General features: G+C 37.1%; 1 protein-coding gene across 1 annotated transcript in view; it reads left to right on the top strand.

Moving 5' to 3' along the window:
- SPMIP7 (sperm microtubule inner protein 7) overlaps positions 1 to 14,274 on the top strand; it is a gene marked incomplete at both ends in the record, with an annotated part of 56,122 nt that overhangs the window by 4,300 nt on the left and 37,548 nt on the right. Inside the window, 1 exon segment of the mRNA XM_082632504.1 lies at positions 4,413 to 4,510. Within this exon segment, the coding sequence (XP_082488630.1) occupies positions 4,413 to 4,510 (98 nt within the window).

Raw genomic sequence — 14,274 nt, 5'->3', positions numbered from 1 at the left:
TTATGCTTGTCTTAGGTGCCTTAAGTTGAGTAGATCTCCGCACCCACCCTCCAGAATCTTCAAGTTTATGTAGAGGACTTAATAGGGTTCAGTCACATATACTGTTCAGATGGTCTCAACGAAACGTTACTCTCTCAAGGCTGTGTTCCTGAAACAGCTCCTCCTGTGGGAACAGTGGGCAGAACATACATTCATTTCAAGGACAGAGGAGGGGGTGAGGAGCCTCTGATTGCCTGAGTACAGCTCATGGGTCAGTGGGTGGTCACGTCCTCTCAATGACCTCCTCCAGCAAAAATCAGTTGTAATGTCCCTTCTTTCATTTGTGATTTTAGTTACTTGAGCCTTCTTTCTTTTTCTCTGAGTCAATCTAGCTAAATGTTTGTCAATTTTGTTGATCTTTTCAAGAACCAACTCTTGCTTTCATTGATTTTCCCTGTTGTTTTTCTATTCTCTGTTTTGTGTATTTCTGACCTAATCTTTATTATTTTCTTTTTTCTGCTAGCTTTGGGTTTCGTTTGTTCTTTTTCTAGTTTTTTTAAGGTGTAAATTTAGGTGGTTGATTTGAGATCATTCTTCTTTACTACAAGCATTTATACCTATGAGTTTTCCTCTTAGCACTCCTTTTGCTGAACCCCATTACTTATGTTTTTGTTTTCATTTGTCTCAAGATAATTTCTAATTTCCCATGTTATTTCTTCTTTAACCCAATGGTTATTTAGGGGTGTGATGTTTAATTTTCATATATCAGTTTTTAATTTTATTCCAGTCTACTGATTTCTAGTTTCATTCCATTGTGTTCAGAAAGTATTAATATATTTTACATGCTTTCAGTCCTTTTAAATTTACTGAGACTTGCTTTGTCACCTACGATATAGCCTAGAGAATGTTCTATGTGCACCTGAGAAAACTGTGTGTTCCGCCTGGGTATCCTGTTGGTTTGAGTGTCCTGTAAATGTGAGGGCAAATCGTTGTTTATGTCCTCTACTTCCTTGCTGATCTTTGTGTGGTTGTTCTATTCCCTGTTGAAAGTAGGGTCCTAAAGTCTTCCACTGTTATTGCAGGGCCGTTTCTCTCTTCAATTCTGTCAGTATTTGCATCATATATTTTGAAGGTTGGATGTTTGGTTCCTATAAATAAAATAGAGACTAGAAAAACAGCAGAAAAAATAACCTAAACCTAAAGTTGGTTCTTTGAAAATATCAACATAATTAACCTACCTTTTGCTATATTGAGAAAGAAAACTAAGGGAAGACCACTCACAAAGGATATTTTAGATGTTTAAAAAAAAAAAAGCAAACCTGTCTGTAACCATTAGAGGGGAGATAACCCATGAATAAAAAAAAAAATACATAGAATAGTCCTTGAATCTTTTTTCTAAGGTTTTGGCTTCCTTAAAAGCACCTTGTTATGGAAATGTTTTATAATAAAAATAATAAGGCCTATGGGAAAATAGTGTTCATGGTAGACTGCTCCAAATTCATACAGTTTCATGGGTTACACACAAAACCCGTTCACTGTAAAAATACGATCACAGTTTTAAACATGTTAAATCTCTAATAAATGAGGAAATACTTTTGTCAAGGAAATAATACAGTGCTTTCCTTGACAAAAGACTTGATATTTGTTGGGTGGCATGAAAGCAATGAAGTGAGACTGTGGGTTATGAAGGAGAGGTGTGTAATAGCTGTTCCCCAAAGTGGCTTTTGGCAGCTCACCCATTCCTGTGTGTGCCTGCCACTTCTCCTACCATAAAATGAGGTCTGTTTCCTTCTCACATTGACTCTGGGCTTGGACATAGGAGTGGCTTTAGCCAATAAGATATTAGCAAGCATGATGCAAGTGGAGGCCTGGTAAGTACTTGCACATGGAGATTGGTCATTTAGGGATTCTTCCCCTGGAGTTTCAGTCACTATTTTGTGAGGGACCCAACCTAGATCCAGAGGGGAAGAAAAATAAGGCATTGGTCATCAGGCCCAGCTGAGCTCCCAGCTAACAGTCAATACCAACTTGCCAGCCATGTGAGTGAGGTCATTTTGAACATTTTCAGCTATCGGAGCTATGCCTTATGACAGAACAATTCAGAGCCCCAGTAGATGATGAATGGTTGTTTTAAGCTACTAGGTTTGAGGTTATTTTGCAGCACTAGATACTGAAACAAGGTAGAAGAAAGGAGGTCATCATACTTAGATGTAAGCGTAGTGCCCCTGAGGTATATAGTTGTAATTCATTGCCCTGTTTACTTCTACTCTGGCTTAAAGCCAAAATGTTAGTTTTCTTGTTTTTCTACTTTCCTTTTTTTTTTTTTTTCTAAGTAGCTGCTAGAATGGCTTCAAATCAGAGGATACCAAAAAGCACCATATTGCTGCTGATGGCATGAGAATCTACTGGAGGGTTTTCTTTGGCCAGCTGAGTCACAGACAGAAGTATCCTCTTCTCAAAACTGAAATGCTCGTGGAATTCAGCACTGCCTCTTTCACTCTGCCTTGGCCTCTTGCCCCTGCTTCTGTATTCGTTTTCTCTTGCTGCTGTAACAAACTGCCACAAACTTAGCACCTTTAAACAAAGGCCATTTATTACCGACAAGTTTGCGGGTCAAAAACCTGAGCAGGCTTAACTGTGTCCTCTATTTGAGATCCAACTGCCAAAGTCAAGGTGTGCTCTTTGTTCCTATCTGGAGGGTCTGGGGAGAAATCTACTTTGGGGCTCATTCCAACTGGGCAGAAAACAGTCCCTGACATCTGAAGCGCCCGTTTCCTTGCTCTCTGGCAGGAGGGGATGCGCTCCGCTCCTGGAGTCTCCTCACATGGCCTGCTCCATCTTCACAGTCAGCAGTGCTGTGTCAAGGCCTTCTCCCCTGCTACTCTCTCTCACCTACCTTCAGAATCCACAGAGGGTCCCCCGTTCTCCAGCCCTTCACCGCCACTTCTGAGTTTGCACGTTCTGTCCTGCTTGGTCAAATACTGACTGAGTCAACATCATCATTATGAAGATGACATTACTACATTCCTACTATAGGTACTAAAAATGTTACAACGACTAACTGATAATGTTATAAACTGCATGCCAGAAATTTGCCAACTCCTTTAAATACATTAATGGTAGTTTTTACAACTCTGACAGCAATCATTAAAGGTAAGAAAAATAAGACTCAGCGGGGGTCAAATAATTCACGAGGTCACAGTGGCACCTTAGCCAGGAAGTATATACATGATTAAGCCCCAAGTACTGCTGTAGTCTGTTATGGAGCTTCACCAGATTGCTATCCATGGTGACCAGGGTGCTCCTGTGTTATCCCAAATCCCTCTCACAATTCATCTCACCTATGCTTAGATATCTCTGTACTGTCCAGCTCGCTCCCAGTTTTAACATTTTAGTTCATCTTTTGCTAAGTTAGATTAATTCATGGGCAAAGCTAAAAAGTGGAGGACCAAGTTAGAAGACCCCATGCGGTAGGAAAAGGATCTCTATGGTACAACCATTATCTTCACCTACACTAGTCCCCTGTCCAAACCAGAATTATTTGCCAAAGTTATCAGTCTCTCTTATTAAGACGCACCAAGGAGGATAGGTCCAAGGCTTTCATGTCCTGACATTGGCCTACCTCTTTTGTTCATCTTCCACCATTCCCTGGCTGCCATTTCAAGATGTAGCTATACCCAACCTTCAGTAAGAGTTGTGATGTTGCTCTCACAGGGCAAGCCTACCATTGTACATACTGTTCCCCCATCTGGAATGACTTTTCTTCCTCCACTTCCCCTTTGTTATCCAAGTCATACTCAGTTGTCAAGATTAGGTCAGGTCTTATCTTCAGGAAGATGTTCCTAACTCCCTACAATCTGGCTGGATTAGATGTCCCTCCTCTGCACTCCCACAGCACTCAGAGCTCAACAATGATCACAGTCACCACATTATACTGAAATTATCTACTTACATGTCTGTCTTTTCCATTTGTTCATGAACACCTCAAAACCAGGAAACCTGTTTTCCATCTTTATATATTCATCTGCTTTCATTTGTGGTGAGGTAAATATTTGTTGAAGGCAGCTTTTATATATGCCCATCTCTTATCATTAGGTTGAATTATCTACATAGTAAACTCCTTTGTGTCACCACCATCCCCAACCTGTCTGCATGCACATGCACAGATTAATAGTGCCCAAGAGATCTCTTCCAATAATAAATAACAAATAACAAATAATTGTACACTATTTAATTAATCTAACACATAAATTCCAGAGAGCTTCTGTTCTCACTGCTGAGAAAAGTTGTTAGATAATTCATGGAAAAATCAATACCACACAGTTTAGCTTTCTAGTAGGAAGTATTTCTGGTGGAAGAAGAAATTCCTATTGCATTGTGTACATTTGTATTTCGTACGTATGTACCCAAAGCACATACATTTTTGTTTTCAGGTTGGACAAGCCCACTGAGAGTTACTGCCTTACAACCTCATCGTGAAGAATACTCAGCAAATCACCTATATACATTTGATGAGGAAGCAACATGTACCGTAAGGTTTTCTTACTGCATAGCATTATGTAGTATTTGTAATCAATTTATTTCCTTGTCTGTATTTGATATTTTATGCCCTGTAAAAATAGCTACGCATGCTGAGTGAAGTAAGTCAGATAGAGAAAGAGAAATATCATATGATATTGCTTATATACAGAATTTAAAAAATGATACAAATGGACTTATTTACAAAACAGAAACGGACTCACAGACTTAGAGAACAAACTTATGGTTACCAGAGGGGAAGGGTGGGGGGTGGGAAGAATAGTTAGGAAGTTTGGGATTGGCGTGTACACGCTGCTATATTTAAAATAGATAACCAATAAGGACCTACTGTATAGCACAGGGAACTCTGCTCAGTATTATGTTACAACCTAAATGGGAAAAGAATTTGATAAAGAATAGATACATGTATATGTATAACTGAATCACTTTGCTGTACATCTGAAGCTAACACAACATTGCTAATCAACTATACTCCAAATATAAAATAAAAAGTTTAAAAAAAAATAGCTACCATTTATAAAGTACTCTTATGTGCCAGGCACTATGTAGAAGTTCACAGTCATTGTATATTATGCATGTCTGTGCATCCCTACAACAGAACAGTGCTATGGAAGAGGAATGAGTAGTAGATGATGGTAGTGCCCAACACAGGCCCCTCTACTGGCAAGTGCACCCTCCCCAGTGGCAGTGGGCAATGGCCACTACATGTCTGCCAGCTGCCAGCTGGACACTGCACCCTCCCACACTGACCACTCAGGCTTTGGCCAATGACTGACTTCCTTGAAGAAACAGAATAAAGCTAGACTTCAGCTGAAACCACATTCCCACTAGTGTCTTTTCCTTGTCGTATCCTACACTTCACCTAGAGCACTCTCACCATGTATTAATTGAACAACAGTTGTGTTTGAGTCCCTGCTTCTGGACAAGACAGTGTTGTTATCCCCATATTATTTGAGAAATCTGAAGTCCTGTGATGTTAAGCAACTGACTTTTGACCACAAACTATAAACCTAGATATATGTCTGAATCATCCTATGTGGATTAATAGATTCTAAACCCATGATATTTAAATTACTTGAAGACTCCCCAAGGAATACATAGATATGACAAGTGATTAAAAAAAAAAAAAAAACAGGGCTTCCCTGGTGGCGCAGTGGTTGAGAGTCCGCCTGCCAGTGCAGGGGACACGGGTTCGTGCCCCGGTCCGGGAAGATCCCACGTGCCGCGGAGCAGCTGGGCCCGTGAGCCATGGCTGCTGAGCCTGCGCGTCTGGAGCCTGTGCTCCACAACGGGAGAGGCCACAACAGGGAGAGTCCCGCGTACCGATAAATAAATAAATAAATAAATAAATAAAACAAAGCAAAAAACAAAAACCAGTTTTACTGAGGTATGTTTTACACACCATAAAGTTTGCCCATTTGAAGTGTTAATTCAGTGGGGTTTTTTTCTTCTTCTTTTTAGGATGTTCACTGAATTGTACAACCATTGCCACAATCTAATTTTAGAACCCTTTCATCACTCCAAAAAGAAACCCATGCCTATTAGCAGTAAAGATATGGATGCTTTCAAGGAGTCAATTTCCATTTCTGTTACTCTTGTATGTACTCCTTCCTAAAGTTGATATGCCTGATAAATTCTCTGTACTTAGAGATTCAGATTGATTTCTTCTTTTCCCTCTTTCCCCACCTCTCCCTTTGCCTTTTCTAATTTTACCACAAAGAGGAATGGAGCATACCTCCCACAAATCATGTACTAGGGTATATGGCCATGGAATAAAAAGGTCATTCAAAATAAATGTCACCAATGCCTCCTTTACTCAAGATGCCATCCACCCATGCCAGAGCTTCATGTCTTTCCTCGTCTATGCATTTTTCTCTATAAGAAAATTATAGCATTAGAAATAAGGGAGATTTGACCTGTTTTGAGCTATTCTAAATTCAGGTAAAAGGCAGAGTTTGGTTACAAGGGTAAAGAAAATTTGTTAGTTTCACTTATTCCATCTCCAGACTCTTCAAAGAGTCTATTGCTCCTTCTGGTAAGTCCGTGAAAGCAAATGAAAGGGAACATTATAAGAAATTGAAGGCATTAATGCCTTTTTTCTCCATCTAAGTCTACAAGTTTATGGCAAGGCTATATGCTTTACTTAGCTATCTATTGTAGAATTAGAATTCTGAAGTTTGTGCTTGTCCTGCAAATGCTTATAGAGCATACTTATTTAAATTTAAAATAAGCTTAGACTTTTATGACAAAATCTTGATATTTTGCTACCAGTAATGGGAGCTAAGTAACATGGGACAGTACTTCCAATGGAAAAACAACTGGATTAACATTTTTTAATATCAAAATCTAATAAGGTGGAGAGAAATTACTGGGCCAATGAGAGGGTAGAAACTCTAAAATTTAAGCTATCACTTAGGGTCACTTTGGCCTTACAGGAATTTGCTATTCTGGAAAGGGAAACTAAACTTTAACTGAACATTTCCTAGCCTCATGGGTAAAACATCAAAAATTAGAATTGATCTTTGAAAACCACCCACTACACCTGAAGGCTTTCACCTTAGAAGTAAGGGTAGATCAATAGTAAAAAGCCTTGAACAGACTACAGCTGCTTCACAATAAAAGAGAAAACCAAGTCTTGAACTGGTATTAAGGCGATCCTAGATTGCTATCATTCCCAGAATCCAGACACATACAAATAAAACTTCTTTGAAGGATGATAGTATATTAATTACTAAGCCTCAAATTATTTCTGTCAATAACTTTTAAAATATAATGTTTAACACACAATCAACAGTAACCAAACACATAAAGAGAAAGGACACTGTGAATGAGAATCAGCAGAAATGAGAGAAAACAAAGAGAGACAAAAATTGATTCTAGACATTGGAAATATGCATAAAATGTTCAAAAAGAAGAAAAAAAGATAAGCTCGAAATTTTTGTAAATAAGTTAGAAATTAGAAAGTGCAAAATGAGAAAAATGTAGTACCAGAACTGAAAAATACAGTAAGTAAAGAATAAGGTAGATGGGTGCTGTAGCAGATTAGACACAGTTAAAGAGAGAATTGGAGAACTGTAGATAAAAGAGAGGAAAATACTCTTGATGATGCACAAATTTACAAAAAGATGGAAAATACCAAAGGGAAAGTAAAAATCATAGAGGATACAGTGAAAAAGAAAAATATATGTTTATTTGGAATTCTAGATGTGTAAGAGAATGGGATAGAAGCAACATGTGAGGACAATTATCGTATCCACTGCTGTTTATTTATGGAGTTCCCTGCGGCATCCCCTCACATATTCTGTACATTAAGGATTAATTATTAGTAAGCCAATCATGACAGAAGCAGCAGCAGCTGTTGGTCTCAGCCCCAGCACCAACAAAAATGGCAGCAAGAGTCTCAAAAGACAGACAAAGCACAGAAGACACAAAAGTGGAAAGAAGGAAATTTTTGAAAGTTATTTCTTCACGTTGTTTATGGTAATTGCATTGTTTAGAATCTGGGCATCAGTTGTTATCTTTTTTTAGGTCTTGTTGAACATGAAGAAATTCTAGGAAATTGAAACATGATATTGTTGGTGATGGAGGATCTTAATGTGAATGATGCTAAAGTATCAGGACATAAAGAGAGATCTCATTCAATGTTATTAGTCTTGTCAGAAGAATCTAGGAAATATCTAGATTTATTAGTAGAGGTTCCCATTGAATCAGATTCCAAGAGCACTAGAGATGAAGTCAAAGATCAAGTTTAATCACTTCTTTATGAAATAGTACACACAAAACATTCAGAGAACAGAGATAGAAGATGCACCAGCAGAAGAATAGCTACTAGAAAATGAATATTTATTAGGAAATTATGTAGATGATAAATTTGAGGACCTGGAAACTAAAACATTTCATAAAGAAATTGAAGCTACATATCATAGAAATGGCAGCTTACAAGACTAATCAGGAAGTGGAAGAGATTGTGTATTTGAGAAAAATCCAGATTCCAATGGAAGACTGTGCCATGATACCAATGACATGATGAACCAAGATGATGATGAACAATAATATGAACCACCAGAAAATGGGGAGACATAAATTCAGACCCTGCTAGGAAAGATTTAGTTACCTTCTTGAAGAAGAACAATAGGAAATGACAGATTTCAGAATCTTTGCCCCTAAAACTAGAGGAGGACCAATCTTATCCACACATCACTCACCAACTTTATCAATACATTACCCACAGGAAACAGGTAATTGTGACAAATCTTGTAAATTGCTGAAAAGCTCACAATCTAAAATATTTTAAATGAATTGTAGTCAATTGTAACTTAGAATACTTATTAGAAATAAAAAATTGATGTGATTTTGCATTTCTACATGCCTCATTTTTGGCAGTAGAGCCATTGGTTTTATTTGCTTGTTTGCTCCATCTCTCACACAGCTCTTATTCTTACCCATGTTTATGTGTAATCTTCAGAAAAGATGTAGAAATTATATTGATGTAGCAGCAGTTGACTTGTCAAAGATTTCATATTTGTTAGTAGTGCATAACACTAAGAATGTTAGGTTTATTTGGGTGACCTCTATGCGAAACATGGATTTTTATCTGCAAAGGCACTGAAATATTTGCTAATGACTCAGCCTGATAGGAATCATCATAAACTGTGTGCCAATTAACAGGACAATGGGATACCAGGGAATATAGTACATATAGATATACTGGAACTAGATATAGTAGAATAAAACAGCACAATTAATAACTCAACCTAATAGACATACATAAATAAATCTTTTTGCAAGGACCATTTACAAAAATTACCACATACTATGCCATAAAACAGGTCTAAAAATATATCAAATGTTTTAAGTCATACAAAGTATATTCTTTGCCCACAAGACTATTATGACAGGTCAAAACACCCTAGAAAATCATGCATTTGGAAATATAAAAATGTATTTATGAATGAGTGATGGGCCAAAGAAGAAATCATAAAGGAAACTAGAAAATATCTTGAACTGAATAATAAAATATTGTACAACACAAGGAATAGCCAATATCTTACAATAACTATAAATGGACTATAACCTTTAAAAATTGTGAATCACTGTATTGTACACCTGTAGATTATATAATGTTGTACATCAACTGTACTTCAATTTAAAAAATAAAATTGATCATGGGAGGAGTGAGCCTCCAGGGAAGGAAAGGCCAGAAGTGATTCCGCCATGGTTGGGACCAGCCTGGAGCCAGTTAGGGTCCCTGACTGAAGACCCAGCAGGCCAGCTTTGAAGAAAACCTGGAGAGAGGGCAAGTTACAAATCATCCCCAGACTACAGGAGATACAGACATGGCAGAAGGGACTTGGATCCGGTCAGAAGCCAATTTCCCTGTGGTACCGAAGTGGATCCTGATGAATTTACCCTTGCAAGTGAAAAAGATGACGTTACATACAAAACTGGAAGTGCACGAGTAAGAAGAGATTGAATAATAACTCATACATGCCTTTTTGGGCATTTAAGCCCTTAGAAAACCCTCTGCGACCCAGAGACTCACAAAGCGAGAGGAGTTGTCATTCCTCACAGTCTTGGCATTGCTAAAGGCCTCCAGCAGGGGATTGGCATTGATGATTTGATCTTCCAGAGTTCCCTGCAAAGACAAGAGCAGTCCTCACATCTGGGCTTCCTGAGCGCTCTGACAGTCTTGATTCTGACACACCAATCAGACCCACCTGCACTTTGCCAGTTTCATCCGTCTTCTCTCCAGTAACTGCAATTGTTGCAAAGTACTGGGTGACACGCTTCTCTGTGTTCACAGTCTTTCCTGCCCCAGATTCTCCACTGTCAAACAGAAACCAAAGAATAGATCAGAACTACAGCTTACATTGTCAATATCTAAGATAATCACCACAAACCAGAGAAGAAGGAAAAAATCACTTATGTGGTCAGGATGGACTGGTTCTCATGATCTGTGAAAAAGAAATCAAGACCATCAGTTTTTAAAAATAGTACACATCCAATATGAAGATTATCGACTCTGTTCAGATTAAACATAGTTTATGCTTTTTAACATTTTGAAGATGTTGCCTGTGATCTTGGTTTTGTGTGTTGATCCCACACAAAGAGGCAAGAGTACTTGCCTCTTGCAGTAAAATTTGTGAAAATGAGAGACAAAGAATCATCTGTTTCTTCTTAAAATATTATTAATTTTAAAACTTATGGGAAAGTTCAAACATATACAAAGGTAGAGGCAATAATGTAAAGAGCTCCTATGTACCCATCATACAGTTTCAGCAGTTATTATTTGGCCAGTTTTATATAATCTATACTCCCATCCTAAACTCACTCAGTTATTTTAAAGAAAATTCCAGGCATCATATAATTTCATCTGTAACTACTTCAGTAAGAATCATACAATTCTGAAGTTTCATTTAACAGATGAAGAAACAAACCCAGAGAGAAATAAGTGATTTTCTAATAGTTACATAGCCTGTCAAGATATTTAGGTCAATAGTTTATATATTTTTCTGCTACCTGGCCTCCTCCAGGTTCTTCATATTAATTTGACTACTGCTAATTCTAAAAAATGAAGGGATCTGGAATTGTAAATGTTGGTGTTCATTTACTTTTAGTTTTCTTGTATACAAACTTCTAAGGGATAAAAACAAAAATTATCACTAAAAATAATAAAATAATAAAATAAAATAGAATTATTGTAGCAACGTGTGGGAATGCAACTATAACAGTGCCTGGAGGAAAATATATAATCTTAAATGAATATGTTATAACAGAAGAAAACCTGAAAATTTAAGAACTAAGCCAGCATCCATCTCAAAATGAGAAAAAAAAATAGTCAGTTTTTTAAGTTGAATGGAGGATATAATAGAGATAAAATGAGAAATAAGAAAAGAGAAAACAAACATATATTTTAAAAGAACACCAAGGCCACAAGTTGGTTCACTGATAAACAATTGATAAATATCTGCCAATGTCAATCAAGAAGAACAAAAATATATAACTTTGGGGAAGCCAAATATAGTGCTGACCTCATAAAACTGTGCATCCCCACATAGCCTCAAAAACAGTGCAGAATAAGACAAATGACAGTATACAAAAACCTTACCATCACCATAACTAGAAGACAGAGAAATTCTAAATTTCAAATTACTGCAAGTTCAAAAGAAAAGAAAACAGAAAATCCTAACAAGTCATGTCTCAACATCTCAACAGAAACCCTTTTTTGGTAAATGAGGACAGCTTTGGAAAAATTACATGGTAGACAGAAGCCAGCTTAAAATTGGTCAAAACCATGGATAAATAGACAAAGTCTGAGACTAAAAATATAGATAATGTCTAAGTCTAAAGTCTAAGTCTACAGAGAAGGAGTTAAAAGAACATGTGATGAGATGGCAGTTTCTGAAAGGAATCGATTGTATAGGAGAAGAAGTTTAAAAGAAAAAGAAAAGAAGGAAAAGAGGAAAATTTAAGATCCTGAAAGGCAAAAATAATTATTTAATTGGAGATTATACACCCCCTCTGGTAACAGTCAACTAAGATAAGGAAAAAACTTTATTAAAGAAACTGTACTTAGCTACACTGACAGAAGCGGGTACCATTGAACTACAAATATTAACCCACACAAAATTCACAGAATGAATTAAAGAAAACTGTAATAAAACAGAAAACAAGAATCAAAATACTTTAGTGAAGAAAATTCCTCCCCAAATCATCTATAAAAAAAATTGTAATATAACACTCTGAAGTTTATTATATATTTTCAGGCAAGCATTTGAGAATATGAAAATTGCCTGCATAAAGAAATTCAAAGATTTACAAATAAAATTTTAGGTGAAATAAATGAAAGAAAATTCATTTCAAAATTCAGACCTAATTTCTAATTACATGATGCCCAAGGAAACTAAAATTAAATAAGATTTAATTAAAATACAAATTTAATGGGGGACTTTGAAGAAAGGCAGGAAGACCTCCAAGAGAAGAAGAATGAAGAATTAGTTTAAAATATCTGAGTGAAAATGGTTGAAAAGGAAGATAAGCAAAGAAGAAAGAATATATGTATAATTGGAGTCCCTGAAGAAAAACTAATGATAGAATGGAAATAATATGTTAAACCAGGTTTTCTCAGCTTTGGTGCAATGACATTTTGGGCTGGATAATTCTTTGTTGTGGGGGAGATTTTGTGCAGTGTAGGATGATTAGCAGCATTCCTGGCTTCTCCCCACTAAACACCAGTAGCACCTTTCTTGATGAATGAAATTCCCTTCTCAAAATGCTAGAAAATGGACAGCAAAGGAAACCAACAATAGTACAAAGCGAGAAAAAAGATAACAGAAGAAATTAATGAAGTACAGGAGATGGAGTAACATGCACTCAACTATTCTGCCTTAATAATGTAGAAAACTGGACAAATTTTGAGAAATAATGGCTTCCAGACACTAGACAAGAGGCAGTGAAGTACTGAGCTCTCTGAGGAAGGAAGAAGAACATTGTGAACTCCACAGTCATACTGGCTTACTACCCAGAGACAGTTTCTAAACCACAGTCCAGGGAAGGGAAATCCATACAAAGCTTCACACTTTCATGCAGTTGAGGAGACAGAGATTGGTGTTCTGGGGGTGAGGGGCAAGCCAAGCAGAATTTGCAGAGTAGGATACCAGGGAGGAGGGAGCTACAGAGAGGGGGCTCTGGAGATCTGGGAGAGAGAAGGAGCAGATCTTTGAGCACTGATCTGTGCCTCCTTAAAGGGAAACTACCAAAGCTGAGGAAACACCTATTGTAAAGAACTGGCATGATCATTTTCTGAAGCTCAAACAGGGAATGTCCATGTCCCCACAAAGTAGAAGGAAGAAACTTTTTAGTTCATGAGATGTCAGGTGGACACTTTAGAAGGATGTCACCTCTGTAGTCAGGCTTAGTTAGCCCTACTCTAAAGTTTCCTCTGGACTTTAATGAACAAAGCTTAAAAGCAACCCTCAAAAGCACCCAACTGATTGCAAGTACAGAACTTTGTGCTGGAACAGAATCTAACACTATTTAAGTATTAAAATAAGTTCTAGCAACCAATAAACTAACATTCAAAATAAGCAAAACTCAATTAAAAATTATTTTTATGCAAAGGAGAAGAAAAATATTACCCATAGTCAGGAGCAGAAGTAAGTCAGTAATGCCAGACACAGAAGTGACAGACATGAAGAAACAAGCAGACAGGGATATGTTCAAGCAGCTATTACAAATGTGTTCCCTACATTCAGGATGTAGAGGAGACCACAACTATGATGTGGTGGAAAATGGCCCATACAAACAAGACTCAGAAGGACTTCTAGAGAAAAACACCATGTCTAAAATGAAAGATAAATGGATAGCTTCAAGAACAGAGTAGACACTGCAGAATAAAAGGTCAGTGAAATTAAAGACATAGCAGTAGAAACTCGAACATGAAATACAGAGAGAAAATTAACAAATAAAGCATCAGTCAGCTGTGGGACAGTGTCAAGCAGTCTAACATACATGTATTTGGAATTCCAGGGTAAAAAGGAAGGTGGGAAAAAAATATTTGGGGAAATAATGGCCCAAATTTTTCCTAACTGAAGAAAATTATAAATCTTCAGATCCCAAAAATTCAGCAAATGCCAAGCTGAGTAAAGATAAATAAAACCATGCACATCAATCACATTGTGGAAAAACAGTGATAAAGAGAAAATCCTAAAATAGTTAGAGAAAAAAAATATGTACAGAGGAACACATGTAAGAATG

The sequence above is a fragment of the Mesoplodon mirus genome (assembly GCF_964341445.2).
Source record: "Mesoplodon mirus genome assembly, chromosome: 9".
NCBI lineage: Eukaryota > Metazoa > Chordata > Mammalia > Artiodactyla > Ziphiidae > Mesoplodon > Mesoplodon mirus.
Note: the sequence above shows the minus strand (reverse complement) of the source record. Positions and strands in the feature narration are given on the sequence as shown.